At 39.0% G+C, this 18,389-nt stretch overlaps 1 protein-coding gene across 7 annotated transcripts in view; it reads right to left on the minus strand.

The window, feature by feature from the left end:
- pak5 (p21 protein (Cdc42/Rac)-activated kinase 5) overlaps nucleotides 1–18,389 on the minus strand; it is a 188,277-nt gene that overhangs the window by 1,484 nt on the left and 168,404 nt on the right. For all 7 annotated transcript variants that reach the window (XM_052011483.1, XM_052011482.1, XM_052011476.1 and 4 more), the window contains 4 exons: nucleotides 12,235–12,368; nucleotides 2,438–2,564; nucleotides 2,097–2,222; nucleotides 1,708–1,842 (listed from right to left, as the gene is read on the minus strand). In XM_052011483.1, coding sequence (XP_051867443.1) covers nucleotides 1,708–1,842; nucleotides 2,097–2,222; nucleotides 2,438–2,564; nucleotides 12,235–12,368 — 522 coding nt within the window. The remainder of the gene's footprint in view (nucleotides 1–1,707; nucleotides 1,843–2,096; nucleotides 2,223–2,437; nucleotides 2,565–12,234; nucleotides 12,369–18,389) is intronic.

Below are 18,389 nucleotides of genomic sequence, written 5' to 3' on the forward strand. Positions count from 1 at the left end.
TAATTCGCACAATTCCAATAAATAAATGCTTCTAGTTGTATAACTTACAGCAAAGTGTACGTTATTTACTGTCAAATATTAGAGACATCACTAATTCACTGAAATAAGGACAGGTGTTTTATACCATGTGATTCACAATGTATTATACTGTCATGTAAGTATAATGACTCATCACTTGGAAACACCAGTTTAACAGTTCACGTTGTTCCTCGATTTGGTAAGGAACAAATTAGTCTTATCAGTTGTTTAATTTGTTGGTTAGATTATTTGAAATTAAGAAAAAATGGAGATAACTTACACACACACACACACACATACACACACACACACACACACACACACACACACACACACACACACACACACACACACACACACACTCACTAAAAAATGCTACCAAATAAATTTAAAGTAGAAACACAAATTTCAATGGGAACTTCCCAGGTTTACAGCTTGTACACTCTTAGGCTGGGATCTAAGTTTTGGAGCAACATTTAATTCTGCAACATTTACCTTCTTTCCATCTATTCTTCCCAGGAATGCAAGTTAGCAATTTGGAGACAAGGGTTACACCCCAAAATATAACTGATGATATCCCTTTGCATTAACAGGGACATCAGTAGATTTTTAAGTTTGTTCTGCCATTCAATTAGATCATGGCTGATCTAGGCCTCAGCCCATCTACCTTAGGTCCACGACCCTTATTACCCTTGCCAAAAGATGACCAGTTTTGAGATTTTCAATTGAGCCTCAGTAGTTTTTTTTAATATAGCAAAACGTTCTAAATACTACTGCCCTTTGTGTGGAAAAGCACTTTCTAACATCACTGCTTTCTGACTCTTTTAAGGTCTGGTCTGAACAGAACACCATATTCTATGTGGAATCTAATTAGAACTCTGTACTGAGGTAAAACTGTTTTGACCCCTTTGTATCTAGTCATCCTGAGATAAAGGTAGTACATTAATTATTTCTGGGTTGAACTCCTGAAGTATAATTACTACCATGGGATTACATGAAACATTACTGAGCAAAGTAGTGCTTTACTGAAGCCAAAGTTTAAGTGTCTGAAAATATCTGTGGACTTCCTACAATTCAGTCCATCACATCATTATAGTATTCTGCATGTTTTACTCTTTGGAAGTATGGAAAAGATTCTTTGAAGGCAGGGCATATGGAAGAGTTAGCATTTGACAAGGAAGAATTGGATAAAAGCCAGGGAGAGGTAGAAGGGAAAAAAAAACCTTGTAACCTACTGCAGTCACAGAAGTCAGGGACCAAATGGCAGAAATGCGCCATCAATAACCTCTTCATTTCACTCTGTCGAATGCTAAAACAAAGACCCTCTCCAGTAACAGTCCTTCTCAATTCCCAAACAACTCGCTTCAAATGGAAGAGAGAAGTTGTCACCTCGAACTACAATTTTCCCAACAGGATTTCCAAGGAGGCTTTCAAAAATCATGGGGATTGCTTTTGACTCATTTCCCCATTTGCAGCATTCCAATATATGGGTCCTCCATTTAAGTCAATGTGCAAATCAAATGTAAATGACATTTGTAAGTTGAAGTACCTATGACTTGAAATTCAGGCCATGATGTGCTTTGCACTCATCCCTTCTGTTCAAACCCTGCTGTAACTTAAAGTGATCTCTACTCATCAAAAAGGTAAATTCTATGAAATGTTTAGAAAGAAAGAATATAAAATTTCTACCTTGTGCATATCCTTTAACCTTGGAGGAAGATTGTCTCGTATTCTCCTCATGGCCTGAAGTGGTGGCTCATTAAAGTATGGTGGCTCCCCATCTACCATTTCTATTACCATGACACCAAGAGACCATATGTCTACCTGAAAGATAGCAATTTAATTTCATTCATCAAAATATGTAATCATAATCTAAAACATCAATGAGAACCACTGAAGTATTGCAGCAGTATTTAGGATGGAATTTAGGATTTAATAATTCACTGTGGGCTTGAATCCTCATGCAATGAGGTTCAAAGAACTGAATGACATTCTTCTACAAGTTTATAACATTGAGAGATGCTGCATGCACTTTGCTTGGAAATCTACTGTGCAACCACATATGGCCTCATCCTTACTTCAGTTCCATACGGTAATCTGGAGATGACCTCTGGTGCCATCCAGTATGGTGTGCCAACTAGTGATTTCCTCCTGGGAACTTCTTTTGACACTTGAGCACAGAAGCCAAAATCTGACAACTTAATCTAAAAAGATACCAGTAAAATAGTTGAATCACTTTCCTGTGTTAAAAAAATTATCATCCCTTTATCATCAGCATTATCTTAAAATTTCATAGGTTGAAAAAATTATTTAACTTTTTGTTGATTATTAAAGATACAAAATGATACTAATTTTATCAGTATCTCATTAAAGTATAAAACTATAGACCAGCATCACGAGAAGTAAAAATATTGCTTACCCTTCCATCACTGGTGAGAAGTATAGAATCACTCTTTATATCCCTATGGATAACCCCCTGAGAATGAAGATATTCTAGAGCTTTCAAAACAGATAAGCACACTGTTGCTATTTGTTCTTCATTCATTCTGCAATTAGAAAAAAGAAACAAACATGACTACAACTATTTTTTTCCCCCATGTCAAAAAGATGTTTTTCACTCCAGGCTGATTGCTGATGTTATCATTATCTATGTCATAGACATATTGGATGCTCTTCCAAAAAAAAACTCTTACCCCCATCCCAACCCACTGTTGTTTCTCTTTTCTTCTTCTGCTGATATCAATCTGAACACTTTGTTAAAGTTATTTCAAAACCTCTCCATGTTCCACTGAAAAAACCCTGAGTGCAGACTGAATAATAAGGTTAATTATACTGTTTTTGATCTTTAGAACCTAGAATATTGAGGTGGAGGCTCCATTTCTACTTTTGGTAAGGGTTCAGTGATGAGAAAGCTAGGAAAGTATCAAGGTACTTGAAAACTCTTCATAATTTTGCACCGATCAGCAGTCTCTCACTCAGGAATTATAAAGCTGGGTAGGGTATGAAGCAGAAGCATTAGACTGGTGTAAATTGGTACATTTCAGTGAGGGGAGTTAGGAGGTATTGTTTGAGGCTTTCGCAGTTTGGTTCACATAATGAGCAACTCAGAAGCACTTGATCTTCAAATGTGTAACAAGTGAGAATAGGTTCCATTACTCAGTACTTACATCTATCACCCCAATGAGTGCATAAATCACAACAGATTTCTACCACCGTCAAAATGGGCCCTAAGAATCTTGAATGCTGCACAGCATATGCATATTACAGAACAACTCTATTTAGGGATTCTTCTACAACTCACCCAACATAAATAAAATTAGTAAGAAAATTCTCCAAGTGATTGAGAGAAGTCAATCAGATGCCAAGACCATTTGCAGAATTTAAAGCACATTTCACTGGCAGCTGCTCTGAAAAGGCCACTCGATTGGCCTTTTACTCGAAGATTGGTTTACAACATAAGTGACCCAACGTGGAGGAGGAAAAATTGGTTTGTGTGTCAGTTGAGGAGATGGTGAGACTTTCTAAAGAAATATCCTCATTGCTCGTCACTATTTTACTATTTTAGAATCTGATGTAATTGTCAACCTATTATAAATTTTCCATCAATCAGCTGGAGTAAAATCACTGATAGCCAGTCATATCTAACAGCTTAGCAATGATATGACATGTGTAGGGTTAAACCAGAGGATTGGAAAGTAGTTGGAGCAAAGTAGTACACATAATGGAAAGCCCCAAAAAAAGTTCTGGAGGCAGGTTAAGTAGCATCCGCATCAGTGGGGAAAGAAAGAGCTAATGCTTCAGGTCAAGAACCTCATCAGTAATGGAAAAATGAGAAAACAAATGTGGTTTTAGCCACAGAAACCAAATGTCAGGTCTCAGACACTTCTTCATAGCTTCCACTAAACTATGACCCCATCACTGATGTCCAGTTCATTGTCTCCTAGACAGTATCTGACTTAATTTCCTTGAAGAAATCTTCACTCCACAGCCTCCAGCCTCAGTCACCCAACCCCACCAGTCTGCTTCTATCTCGTTCCCATGTTCTACTGCTAGACCTTTTATTTCAACCTGATCTTGTCTTACAGACTTATTTATTCCTACCTTGACTGTATTCCTTTATGTATTCAATATCTTGACAGTTTCTAATTTCCTGGTGACAACTGGTTCATCACCACAGGGACATCCAATCCCTCTATACCTTCATCTCACACCAGGATAGCCTCAGTGTCTTTCAATTCTTCCTTGAACAGAGGATCAACTGGTCCCCTTCCACTTTGGCTGGCTGCACTTGTTCTTACATTGAACAATTTCTCTAACTACACTCTAAGGTTGAGGTGTGATGGAAATGGAACTTGGAAATGGGCCCAGGCTACGACCATCTCTCCTTTAGATAAATGGAACCTCCCTCATCTCTTTTGCCATTACATCAATGGTTGTATTAGTGCTGCTTCCTGTACTTGCAGAGAACTCGAAAATTGTTGCCAATTTCATTTCTGCTCTCATTTTCACATGATTCACATCTGACTCTTCCCTCCCTTTACTTCATAATTCTATTTCAGGGATAGATTAGTGACTGATTTCCATTATAAGTCTAGCAACTTCCACAGCTACCTGCTACACTACCATCCACCCTGCTTTCTTTAAGGACTCAATTCAATTCCCCCCAATATCGCTATCTCCACCAAATCTGCTCAAATGACAAGACTTTCTACAGCAGTGCCTTTAAAATACCCTTTTTTTCTCCACAGCTTTCCCTCCACCATAGTAGACAGGGCTATCCTACTCTACCTGATCCCATTAGTAAATTTTCTCTCTTCTCTCCAAATGAACCAGACTAAAACTTTAACCTAACTGATAGTGGTTATAGATCCAATTATAACTTCTCCAAGGGAATCAGATAAATATCTTGAGACGATCTTCTAGATATATATGGGGAAGGAGCAGGAGAGTGGAACTAACTGTTCTTCGAAGGAACCGCTGAAGAGTTGATGGACCAAATGGCCTTCCCTGCTGTTTTGTTTTATTTTTTCTATTCCATATCAAATGGCCTGCTGAGAATGTCTGCTGCTGGTTCAGATTTCTTTTCACTGCTCGTAACACTCAAATATTTCCGTAGGTGGCTCTAATTCCTTTTAATGTTAGGTTTAAAATTTAGAAGCTTTTGTATAAATATTGCATATGATGAAATATGTTACTGGATGAAATTGAAATAAGTTAGGATCAAAAATTTTGTTTAGGGCGAGATCAGAAGGATCTACATACTTTACATTGCATAAAATAGACACTGCAAAGAAATGTTAATCATTAGGATTTATAATTATAGCATAAATCATTATGACAATCACAACCATTGTGCTTGGCATGCAATGCAAAAAGATTTGTTAACCTACTGGGAAATGCTTCCGTGTGTAACCTCAATCGGCCATATGGTCTAAGAGACCATCTGTTCAAAAAACCCACTATAGGTAAAATACTAGATGAATGGGTAAAATGGAATAATGAAAACATTGCAAAGGCAACAAAAAGGCAAATATATTATTGAAATTATTATTGAAACAAAAGGCAAACATAAAATATTGGCAAGTGTATATTATTCATTTTTCTTGGAGGATGTAATTTAAATATATTTCTGGTTTTCTTTCTTGAACTACTAGGATCATATTTTACTTTTGATGTCCAGAACAAAGGCTTATTGGAGCTTCGCCAAGAAGATGGTTCCATGTTCTACCTTTTTTGTTAGACAAATAAATCGTGAAAGACATTACAAAAATTATATGTCACTGCTGAAAGTACTGTTGACATACTACAAAAAGTAATTTACTCTGCTTTCACATTTTGTTAACTGCTCAGCAGACACTTCTCTATACATTTAAATTGATCCATTTTCACCAAATGAACCAACAAAACAATTTTGAAGAAATAGAAGCAAATGTTTGCTGAATTTCTAAATATTTTGCTTCATTGTTTAGGTAACTTTTGATATAAAATGATCTTCTGCAAAGATTAGTTTTGATGAATATAAAAGCAAAGATTATCAGCAGGTTGTAGAAGTGAAATCCTTTAACTGAGATGATTAAATCCATTATTTATTAGCTGATTAAAATCAAGTCCCACATTACAATAAATTAACCTTAAAAATTATAAACTATCTCCGAGAGTCCATGAACTAAACCGTTGAACAGTATCCAAACTCAAATCCTCACAATGGATAAAGGTGCTGAGCTCTGTGATGAATTCCAGATAACACACATTACCTTGTTGGCATAGAAAAACTGAACAGACCAATCTGACTATTCCAGAGGAATACCTTCCTTCCAGTTAACATTAATCAGTGGTAGCTTTATGAGGAGACCCACATTCTGGTTAGGCCCAGAGATATATGGATAAAAAGCAAATGTACTGACAGATTTAATGGAGGCAAATAGTGCTAGACATAGAATAAAAATCTTCCAAAACTACTAAAAGCTTTGCCCAGTTTGATCGTTATACCAACTGTGCAAATTAAGTAGTAATACTTGCAATTACTGTGACTGAAAGATGCTAAAATGCTCTTTCTACCTTCAACCTAACAGTCAAACCACTTCACCACAGTTTATTTTTAATGAAATTATACAGAAAATGTAATACATTACTGAATTGTTTCATCATTACACCCAAGATAATGGAAGTTAAAATACAAAAAGCTAATGAACTAGAATTTTTATGAAACACTACATTAAAACAGACTGTACCCTGGAGATGGGAAAAATATCCTTGTCAAGGTGTAATTACTACCCATTAAACACATTGGAACCCTGGTTCATGAATGTGGATCCAGTTAAGAATACATTTATGAAGAGGTCAAGGTGAGATTCCATCCATGAGAAGGTCTGTTTGGGTTCACCATTAGAACCCAACATAGCCATGGCCAATATAACCACACCAAAACAGAGTACTTATAATATTTTTCTTATCTGTGCCATTATTGTAAATATGAGAATCTCAAAAATAAGCTGGAAACACCAACTACTGATCAAGTACAGAGGACATAAGCCATAATACTAAACCAATCATCCCGAACTGACCCTAACGCAAAATTTTATCAGAATATAGACCTGATACAATCTGAGCCGTCACACATATTCAGATCCTGTGTGGCAGGGATCAAGTAGCCAGGGTCCAAGTCCAGTAGCACTCTGCTTAGTAATTGTTCCACCAATCAGCTTCACATCCTCATGCAATCTAACCATCCATTTAACTGTACACCAACATTCAGACAACTCGTACTCTTTCATCCTTCACAGGCATTACTGACAACTCATACACAGCCCTTTAACCAAGTGATTCATCACATATAATTACATATAATCACATATCTTTCTTTTCCTGTACAAGCATAGAACACCAGGCAGCAGCAGGACTTAACTAGGAAGGTAAAGCTTAACTCCATGAGATCACTCTCCTTGAGAAGCAGTGCTGGCGGTGATCAGAAGTGGAAGGTACCACGGTTAGAGACACAGCAGGTCTTGCCCGAGGTATGTGGCCTCGCCAGCTTCCTTGCTTAAGCATAATTATTGCTGATCCCAAGTGTATCTTAACTCTCAAACTCTGTATCATAGAATCGTAGAAGGTACAGCACAATACAGGCCCTTCGGTCCACAATGTTGTGCCAACCTTTAAACCTCGCCTAAAAACTATCTAACCCCTCCCCCCCCCACATATCCCTCTATTTTAAATTCCTCCATATGCTTATCTAGCAATCTCTTGAATTTGACCAATGTTCCTGCCTCCACCACCGCCCCAGGCAGTGCATTCCATGCCCCAACCACTCTCTGGGTAAAGAACCTCCCTCTGATATCTCCTTTGAACTTCCCACCCATTACTCTAAAGCCATGCCCTCTTGTATTGAGCATTGGTGCCCTGGGAAAGAGGCGCTGGCTGTCTACTCTATCTATTGCTCTTAATATTTTGTAGACATCTATCATGTCCCCCCTCATCCTCCTCCTCTCCAAAGAGTATGGTTTCATCATATGGACATTGTCTACATGGACTTTAGCAAAGCCTTTGACAAAGTCCCACATGGGAGGCTGGTCCAAAAGGTTAAGTCACTTGGCATTCAGGATGAAGTAGCCAAATGGATTCAACACTGGCTTAGCGGGATAACCCAGAGGGTGGTAGTAGATAGTTGTCTCTCTGACTGAAGGCCTGTGTCTAGTAGTGTGCCACAGAGATTGGTGCTGGGTCTGTTGTTGTTTATCATCTATATTAATGATTTAGATGATAACATGGTCAACTGGATCAGCAAATTTGTGGATGACACCAAGACTGGGGGGTAGTGGACAGTGAGCAAGGCTATCAAAGCTTGCAACATGATCTTGACCAGCTAGGTAAAGGGGCTGAAAAATAGCAGATGGAGTTTAATTCAGACAAGTGTGAAGTGTTGCACTTTTGGAGGACAAACCATGGGAAAACTTACACAGTGAATGGTAGGGCTCTGAGGAGTGCAGTAGAACAAAGGGACCTGGGAATACAGATCCATAGTTCCTTGAAAGTGGCATCACAGGCAGATAGGGTCATAGAGAGAGCTTTTGACACTTTGGCCTTCATAAATCAGGTTATTGAGTACAGAAGTTGGGATGTTATGTTGAAGTTATACAAGACATTCGTGAGGCCGAATTTAGAGTATTGTATGCAGTTCTGGTTATCTGCCTATAGGAAAGATATCAATAAGCTTGAAAGAGTGCAGAGAAAATTTACTAGGACGTTGCCGGGACTTGGGGACCTGAACTACAGGGAAAGGTTGAATAGGTTAGGACTTTATTCCCTGGAGTGCAGGAGAATGAGCAGAGATCTTATAGAGGTATACAAAATTATGAGGGGTATGGATAGGGTGAATGCATGCAGGCTTTTTCCCCTAAGGCTGGGTGAGACTAGAACAAGAGGTCACAGGTTTAGGGTGAAAGGTGAAATATTTAAGGCAAATCTGAGAGGAAACTTCTTCACTCAGAAGGTGGTATGAGGGTGGAACGAGCTGCCAGCAGAAGTGGTAGATGCAGGTTCAATTGTAACATTTAAGAGAAGTTTGGATAGGTATGTGGATGGGAGGAGTATGGAGGGGGATATGGTCCGGGTGCTGATAGATGGGACTAGGCAGAAGATCAGGTCGGCATGGACTAGATAGGCCAAAGGGCCTGTTTCTGTGCTGTATTTCTCTGTGACTCTATATACATCCTTCAATGGCAGCCCTACATGATGGACCCAATCATTTCTAGCTTTATCATTGCAACCCATCCTGCCTCCCCAAAGCAAACTCCACTTCACCCCTCCCCATGTGCCTACACCCAGCTCCATCCCACAATGAAGAGGGTTAGCCACTTTCTCCTCCTGCAAGAATAAAGGAAGAAGGCACTTCCTTGATTGCAAGCATTTTTGCAGCTGTCAGCTTAGAGACCGTCTCTATGCGTAATCTTAGAGATCAGGTTAGAAACAGGGATAAGAAGGTAGCTAATGATTTGTGCAAAAGACTAACTTTCTGAAAACCTATGGGTGATGATCAGGATTGGAGTTGTCTGTCTTTGTCTTTATCCATGGCTTAAACCAGAGCATGGAACCAATGCCATTCAGTGACTTGTGCAACCTATCACTATGGAGTTGCAGCATTCACAGTAGTTATTGCAGCCTGCATGGAATGTCAAGATGGTGTCATGGGGCCCAAGCAGCTTCTAGAGAATGGCAAAGTAACGGAAACTCAGACAGTTGCCATAGTGGCTCGGGGTCCTTATAAATGACATGCAATGTTTTTCCTAACTCCAGAAATGAAACTACTGCAGTAATGACAGAGATAATACAGATATATGTAAGAGGCTACAGTAAGCTTCTTGCTTAAAGTATAATCTTGGAAGCCTGTGTTTGCTTCTATAAGACTTATGCAGTAAGAAAGCTTAATATACCTCTTACACAGGTAAGTGTCCTGTCTGTCATGTTCTGTCCCATTTGAGCTCTTTATTTGTAATTCTGTAATAGAGCAAAGGGAGCAATTCTACAATAATGGAACTGTGGAGTTTCTCACACTTGAATACGCCTCAATAGATCTGCTTGGAAATAAGCGTCCCCTTAGATAATGACACTTCTATTCAGTTGTGCCACTTTAGGCACTCAGGTGACACACAAGTCTGGATGTGAACCGACACTGGGTTGACATCAATGTAACAACATAAAAGCAGGATTGTGCCGAGGTTTGCCAATAGTTCCAGTCAAAACCACTCAGCTGTTTAAACAGTCGTAAGTCCTGAACCTTTGAAAATCTGCTGAGAAAAGTGGAATTCAGGGATTTATTAACAGATTTTTAGGTCAAGATCTGCCAGTTCCCTGTCAAGTGGACACTTGATGGGCTTTGCTTGTGCTGGTGTTCTTCAGCATTATGCTAGGATCACCATTCAAAGCCCCCTTGATTTCAATGAAAATCCTATGCTTGCAGTTTGAGAAGTAATGGGGAAAGTCTTACTTAGCTTTAGCTTAACATTTTTCATTATTGAGATAGTTTTATGTTTTTAATTAACTTAGCTCTATGTTTTAAAAAAATAACTTCAACTTAATAGCTTTTAAATGTCTCTCAAACATCAGACTTTAAAAACTATTAATTGGCTTACAGATTTTACAATTGACAAAGTTTTGATGCAACTATTTTGGGAGCATTCCAGAGGCACAGCCTCCATAATTCACTGTCTGAGGCCCAGTTACCATCTAGACAGCAAGACTGGCCCCTTTTACCTGGTCCAGTAAAGCACGAGTGTGTGCAAACCATGGATGGCGATTCCACGTAAGAAGCTTGATCTGGCACACTCTGGTCCTGCGCATCATTAATAATTATGGAACAGCAGAGTGGTGCAGCTAGCAGAGCAGCTGCCTCACAGCTCTGGCAACCCAGGTTCAATGCTAATCTCCAGTACTGTGTGTGTGGAGTTTGCAGGTTCTCACTGTGACCATGAAGGTTTCCTCCAAGTGCTCCAGTTTCCTCCCACATCCTAAAGACATGGAGGCTGGTAGGTTAAATGGCTATTGTAAATTGCGGTATCAGGGGGGAGTTGATTGGAATGTGGGGAAATAAAATGGGATTACTATAGGATTAGTGTAAATGGGTGCTTTATGTTTGACACAGGCTCAACAGACCAAAGGGTCTATTTCTGTGCTGTATGCTTCTGTAACATATCTCTGAACATTGTGGAATGAAGTGTTTTTATTCTGTATTATGTGCAGTGCTGTGCTACACAGCAGATTTTGAATAAAACCAATGCTCAAAATAGATCATGTACAGAATCTATCAATACCTATGCTTTATGGTGCTTATATGGTGCCTTTCAAGCCCTGAGGTCATGCAAAGCACTTATCAGTTAATAAATTTTGATGTGCAATTGCTCCTGTAATTGAAAATACCACAACTAGTTTGCACAATGCCACAAAAAGCATCAGTTCTTTTTAATGCTGTTGGTTCAATTTTGGCCAGGTCACAAAGCACCACACCCCTTCAAAACTGAGCCTGGGAATCTTTTACATTCCTGAGAGAATAATCAATAACTCGGTTTAGCATTTCATCCAAAAGATGTTACTTCTGACAGTGCAGCACGCTCCTCAGAGACTATGTTGGATTGTTGTGGTTAAGCATCTGGAGTGGGAACTGGATTTATTTAGATTTTAAGAACCACAAACAAAATTGCTGGCAGCTAATCTACATTCAACACAATACATTATACACACTAATGCACTTTGATGAAAGGCTATATCAAAACTGCCTCCTCATGCCCCCTCCTCAAAGGAAGTAATCTTCAAAAAACTGGCATTACAGAGCTGACTAGGGTTACATGTTGGAAGCATGGTCTCAATGTATTTTCTCTGCTAAACCATCTTCATTTCGAGCATAAGCATTTCCATCATTTTTAATTTTTACCACTGTAGCATGTGTGATAATTGTACCAAGTATAAATGTCAAAGATATAATATCATTTCAATGTACTTTACTCAAGTAAATAGATCAATGAAAGCAACGTTATTGGAACTGTTAATAGTCTCCCATGGCAGGTTCATCTCATATTACCATTATGGAACAAATCATTCAGATTAACTTAGTAGGGCTCAAATTGTACATTTTTTAATTAACTACAATCAAAGCAATATAGTTTATAGATTGGAAAATTAACTAGTTATGACAGAAAAATAAAATTTAGAGATTTGAAAACAAACCTTGTATGTGTAACAATGTCTGTCAAAGCGCCACCTTCCAGAAACTCCATAACGACCCATAATTCATCTCCAACCAGATAACTGTTGTACATGTCCACCACATTTTCATGGTGGTAATCACGCATAATGACAACCTTCAGTTTTTAAAAAAAAAGACAACATTAGAAAGTCATAGATCTCTGAAGCAAATTATAAAAGATCTAAGCAGAGAGGATACAAATTATAATATTTTAAATTTATATACAATTTTTTTGATCCACAGCATTCAGAATACAAAACACTGCAGTACATTAGAAGGACACCAATGATCACCCATGATCAATTCTCAAGACATACTCCAGCCAGTCATGGATGTGCTGCAGAATTATAGGACAAAACTATCACGGGTGAAGACAATTTAGATTTGGGAAAAGGGAATGGTAAATATTTTCTTGGGATTGTAAAACAAATCTGTGCATAGCCACTGTAATTCTCACTCTCATATCGATAGCAGATGATCATTAAATCTTCAAGATTTAGAGGAAAGTGTTCTGCTGAAATCTCTATTAAAATTTAACTTGTTTTACAAAGGAACCATGCGTGAAGAAAAATGAATAAGAAACACACATGCAAGAGGTTCCATGCGAGATATTCCGAGAGACTTATTGGGCTACAATTTCCTGCCAGTGACTGTGCTTGCTACTGACCTACAAGAACTTACCTTTTGCAGAATATGCCCCTATTTACTTATTGTAAGGACCGTCTTGATCTCGGGTGGGAACACACAGTGCAATGGCAAGATGTTGCATGATGTAATGCTGTTCCTTGATGGGGCATGCATGGGGTTGGTAGGGTGTAATGGAACAGAATAGCCTCTGTTCACCAAACAGCTGAAGAAAAAAAATTGTCAGCTTGCTAAGCCATGTACTCTGGCTTAGCTGTCAAGAAGTGATAACAGGAAACATATGCGTTCACAATTAATATAATTATATTAAATATTCTAAATATATAGAAAAAAAATTAAAGTGCTTAAAAATATTTGAGTAAACTCAGTTAATGTAAACTAGTGCTGTTCAGGGGAGAGATTCCTCAACATAAGTACTGGGGAACTACAGCAAGCATGAGCTCCAATACTAGACTTTGGCCAAGGAACACAGTCAGAAATATTACCAATGCAGAGCAGTGTCAAAATTCAGGACTTCTGTCTACTTGCAGGATTCCCTAACGTGGTGGCACTCAGGAGGCAAAATTCTCATTAAATGCATGGCGCCAATGTATTTTTTAAGACAAGGAATAGTAAATCAGGATTATACATGCAGTAATTTCTTTTACCCAGCACTGATCACATGTTCATAAGCAAAGCCAAGTTATGTGGACATTAGATATACTGTCAGAAATATATTTTTGGACCTTTTCCTTCTCACAGTAGGAGACAATAGGTTTTACAGGCAAGCAACATCTCAATAGTTTGGCATATCCTGTCAGTAATAAGTCATCTGCACCCACTGGTTCTCTCCCCTCTAGTGGTCTGCACGGAGAGCCAAGCCCATCCTCCAGAGGTAAATGGGATCATGTAGCAGGGCTTTAACAAGCCACTCCCATGTAAATACTTCAACAGCTCCAGCCAAAACCAGCTGCCAAAACTGTCAAATAATAAGCCTGTGAATGTCTTTGACTCAAATACTTAAAAAAACAAATTAAGCAGACTCAATTCATTCAAAAAACATTCATCACCTGAAGCTTACCCATCTTTCTTTTCTTCCTGAATGAAATGAATAGAGCTGCAGACCCTGCTCTAGGCCTAATCTGGCACAGGTCCAGCAGGTAGACTTCTCAGTATAATTGTAAGAAATTGGCACTGAGTATTGGATTTCATAAAGGGTCTAACATCCAAGTCAAACTGCTGGCATTTCTCAAGAAAATTGATACCAATATTCTTCATGCCTACTTTGTAATTAAATCTTACCTTAAATTCATTTTTTTAAAATCAAAAATGAATGGTTTCTGGAAGTTGATTTACCACCAGATAACTCTGATGCTTACCACAGTGGTGCAGCTAATAGAGCTGCTGTGTCACAGCACCAGAGACCTGGGTTCAATCCTGGGTTTTGTTTGTGTGGATTTTGCACATTCTTCCTGTGACCGCATGGGTTTCCCCTGGGTGCTCCAGTTTCCACCCACATCCCAAAGACATACGAGTTGGTAGGTTAACCAGCCACTGTAAATTGCTCCTAGAGTGTAGTTGAGTGATCGAATCTGTTGGGGTTGGGGCTGGGGTGGGGACAGGATGTCGATACGAACATGGAGAGGATTAATGCGAATGGGTGGTTGATGGTCAGTGAGGACTTGGTGGGCTGAAGGGCCTGTTTCTGTGCTGTAGGTCTCTGTACTTGATTTTCAGCATTCTGATTTTAAATTAGGATCATATACACAGTTGCTTCTTTTTCCCATCATTGATCAAATGTTACTGCTAACAGTACCAAGTTAGTCAGAAGTTAGATATATTTTATTTTTAAAAATTCAAAAGACACCAACTCACTATCCCAATCTCCCCAAGTGATTCCTGGCATATACTAGAACTCTGTTATTATTAGGCAATGAAGGAGGAGAAACATGTGAATGCTCTTCTAATATAATAACCATCTTAGTGTCACATGACAATTACAGAAGAAAATCAAATTTGATAATGGAGTAAGATTAATTAACATGAGCTGTAAAATTACACTCTTTAAATTTCCTTTAAACCAGGAAACAATGTTAACCCTCAAGTCCTTTGCTCCACCAATTTTTACCTCTCAGATACAAGAAGGGTTCAATATTTCAAGGATCAGTGGTCAACATAACTTCTCCTCAGGCCGTTTACTTTAATCTGGATCTCCATAAAAGAAATTTGATTGTTTCCTAGTCCAATATGAAAACGAGGAAAATTACTTTTGTGAAAAAAAATACAGACCTGCAAAGTTGAGGTAGAAATTTGGGAAAAACCTTATCAAAGTAATTTGTGGCTGGCCACGCTTGAGAATGTTTATGACATCTCTTGAAATCTGGTTGATTTGTTGGAAGTTGATGACATGCATCATAACCAATGGGAATAAATTAGCTTGTGATTTCTGAGCTCATTCTGTGGCAGTGATTCTGATACCAGGACAAGCACAGTGAGGGCTTTCGCAAATTGATTTTAAATGATTTTCCCCTCAACAATGTGTAAGCCTGTTTAATCAATATTCTGCTATTTGAATTTGTGTGTTGATGGATAATATCCAACCTTTTTAAGCACACAGATATTTAAAAAATTTCTGTCATGTTAAGTTGGCATAAAAGAGACTAAAGTTATCACCATGTTCACAAGTCAAGTAAAATGACAGCAGCCAGGCTGGTTGAAGCACAGAAAAACCTCTGTTAGCCCCACTTGCAGTTTTGTTAGCTGTCAAAATAATAAATATTTCTGTATGATCCTGAAACATCTAAAAGATATACTATTTAAATTACAAAACTAAATACATTTAATAAAGTCCAATAAAGGTAGAATATACACCATGAATGGTTGGGCCCTAGGGAGTACTGAAGAACAGAGGGACAATGGTGTACATGTTCATAGATCCTTAAAGGTAGCAACACAGTTGGATAAGGTGGTGAAGAAAGCATGTAGGATATATGTCTTTGTTAGCCAGGGCATAGAATAAAAGACGATGGAGGTCATGGTACAACTTTATAAAACTTTTGTTAAGCCACAGCTGGAGTAGTGTGTGCAGTTCTTGTCTGGAAAACGTGAATGCGCATATCTGAAGTTTTTTTAAATCCTTGGTTACCTTCTGAAACGTTCCTTTACATCGTTCCTTAAGTGTGGTGTATAAAACTGTCCACAATATTTCAAGTAAGTGACTTACTGGCCACGCTTTGATGTTGTAGCAACTGTGCAACAGTCAGTGCCTGCTGAAATTGACTGCAGTTTCAGGATATCTATACAAGCATAGTTCATCACCAAAATCCAAAGTTTACCCTCCTGCACATGCACTGTGAATCAAAGCAAATCAGTTGAACTAATGCAAACTTAAGGTAAAGTAGATTCTGCATAATGAACTGAAAATTAAACACATTCTTGAATGAAGCCTAAATGAAATTTCCAAATGTACTAGGCCATAATTACTCATGAACAAACTCATTCTCCCTAAGAAACTCATTTTATGCTCTTGATTGTAATTCCTTTGGATGAGTATTTCAAAATAATGGATTTTAAACATATTTCAAAGTAGGATAATACTTTATTGTTAAAATATTCATTTTTCCATTAATCATTTGCCTGTTTAAATCTTTGTTTGGTACTTTGTAAAATGTTTAAAAATTGAATGAAAAATGGTGACTTCCCTTTTATGTAATCATCTGTTCATCCAGCTTGGTGGCATCACATAAAATAAAACTAGGAAGAGGCAATTCTGGATTTGTTGTTGTGTAATGAGGCAGACTTATCAGAGAGCTTAAGGTGAAGGAACCCTGAGGAGGCAATGACCATAATATGATAGAATTTACCCTGCAGTTTGAGAGGGAAAAGCTGAAATCAGATGTAATGGTATTACAATTGAGTAAAGGTAACCAGAGAGCCATGAGGGAGGAGTTGGCTAGAGTTGATTGGAAGGGGACCCTAGCAGGGAGGAAGGGAGGACGGTGGAGCAGCAATGGCAGGGCTTTCTGGGAGCAATTTGGGAGAGACAGGAGAATTTCATCCCAAGGAAGCAGCATACTAAGGGAAGGACAAGGCAACCATGGCTTACAAGGGAAGTCAGGGACAGCATAAAAAAGCAAAAGAGGAGACATACAATATGGTGAAGATTAGTGGGAAGCCAGATGATTGGGAAAACAAGAGGACGACTAAAAAAGGAATTGGGGGGAGGGGGGCGGGGGGGTGGTGTGGGGAGATAACATAAAAGAAGATTGCAAAAGTTTTTTTTAAGATACTTCAAGGGTAAGAGGGACAAGAGTGGATATTGGACCACTGGAAAATGACACTGGAGAAATAATAATGGGGAACAGAGAAATGGTGGGGGAACTGAATAGGTACTTTGAGTCAGACACACAAAATGCTGGAGGAACTCAGCAGGTCAGGTAGCATCTATGGAGGGAAATAAACAGTCGACGTTTTGGGTCGACACCTTCATCAAGCACTTTGAGTCAGTCTTCACAGTGGAAGACAACGGTGACATAACAGAAATTCAAGGGAGTCGGGGACAGAGTTGTGTGTAGTGGCCATTACTAAGGAGAAGGTGCTGGGAAAGCTGAAAGGCCTGAAGGTGGATAAATAGTCTGTACCAGATAGACTACACCCCAGACTTTTGAAAAAGGTGGCTAAAGAGATTTGTGGAGGCAGTGGTGGTGGTCTTTCAAGAATCACTGGAGTTGGTGGGGGGGGCGCGGGGGTTAGTGTTGGAGGGTATCCCAGAGGACTGGAAAATTGCAAATGTGACACCCCTGTTTAAGGGAGGGAGGCAAAAGACAGGAAATTATAGGCCAGTTAGCCTGACCTCAGTAGCTGGTAAGATTTTAGAAAGTCCATTATTAAGGATGAGATTTCAGAGTACTTGGAAGTACATGATAGAATAGAATGAAGTCAGCACTGTTTTGTTAAGGGGAGATCTGTTAGAATTCTTTGAGGAGGTAACAAGCAGTCAAGGAGAGTCAATGGATGTTACTTAATTGGATTTTCAGAAGGCCTTTGACAAGGTGCCATACATGAGGCTGCTAAACAAGATAAGAGCCCATGGTATTACAGGCAAGGTACTAGCATGGATAGAAGATTGACTGACTAGCAGAAAGCAAGAAGGCAGAGAGTGGGGATAATGGGGTCCCTTTCAGGATGGCTGCCAGTGACTAGTGGAGTTACACAGGGGTCATTGTTGGGACCACAACTTTTCACTTTATTCGTTAATGATCTGGATGAAGGAACTGATGACATTGTGGCCAAGTCCACAGATGATACCAAGGTAGGTGGAGGAACAGGTAGTGTTGAAGAGGCAGGGAGTCTCCAGAAGGACTTGGACAGGTTAGGAGAATGGGCAAAGTAGCAGATGGAATACAGTGTAGGGTTATGCACTTTGGTAGGAAGAATTAAGGTGTAGACTATTTTCTAAATGGGGACAGAATTCAGAAAGCAGAGGTGCAGAGGGACTTGGAGTCCTGGTTCG

The sequence above is a fragment of the Pristis pectinata genome, chromosome 3, assembly GCF_009764475.1.
Source record: "Pristis pectinata isolate sPriPec2 chromosome 3, sPriPec2.1.pri, whole genome shotgun sequence".
Lineage (NCBI taxonomy): Eukaryota > Metazoa > Chordata > Chondrichthyes > Rhinopristiformes > Pristidae > Pristis > Pristis pectinata.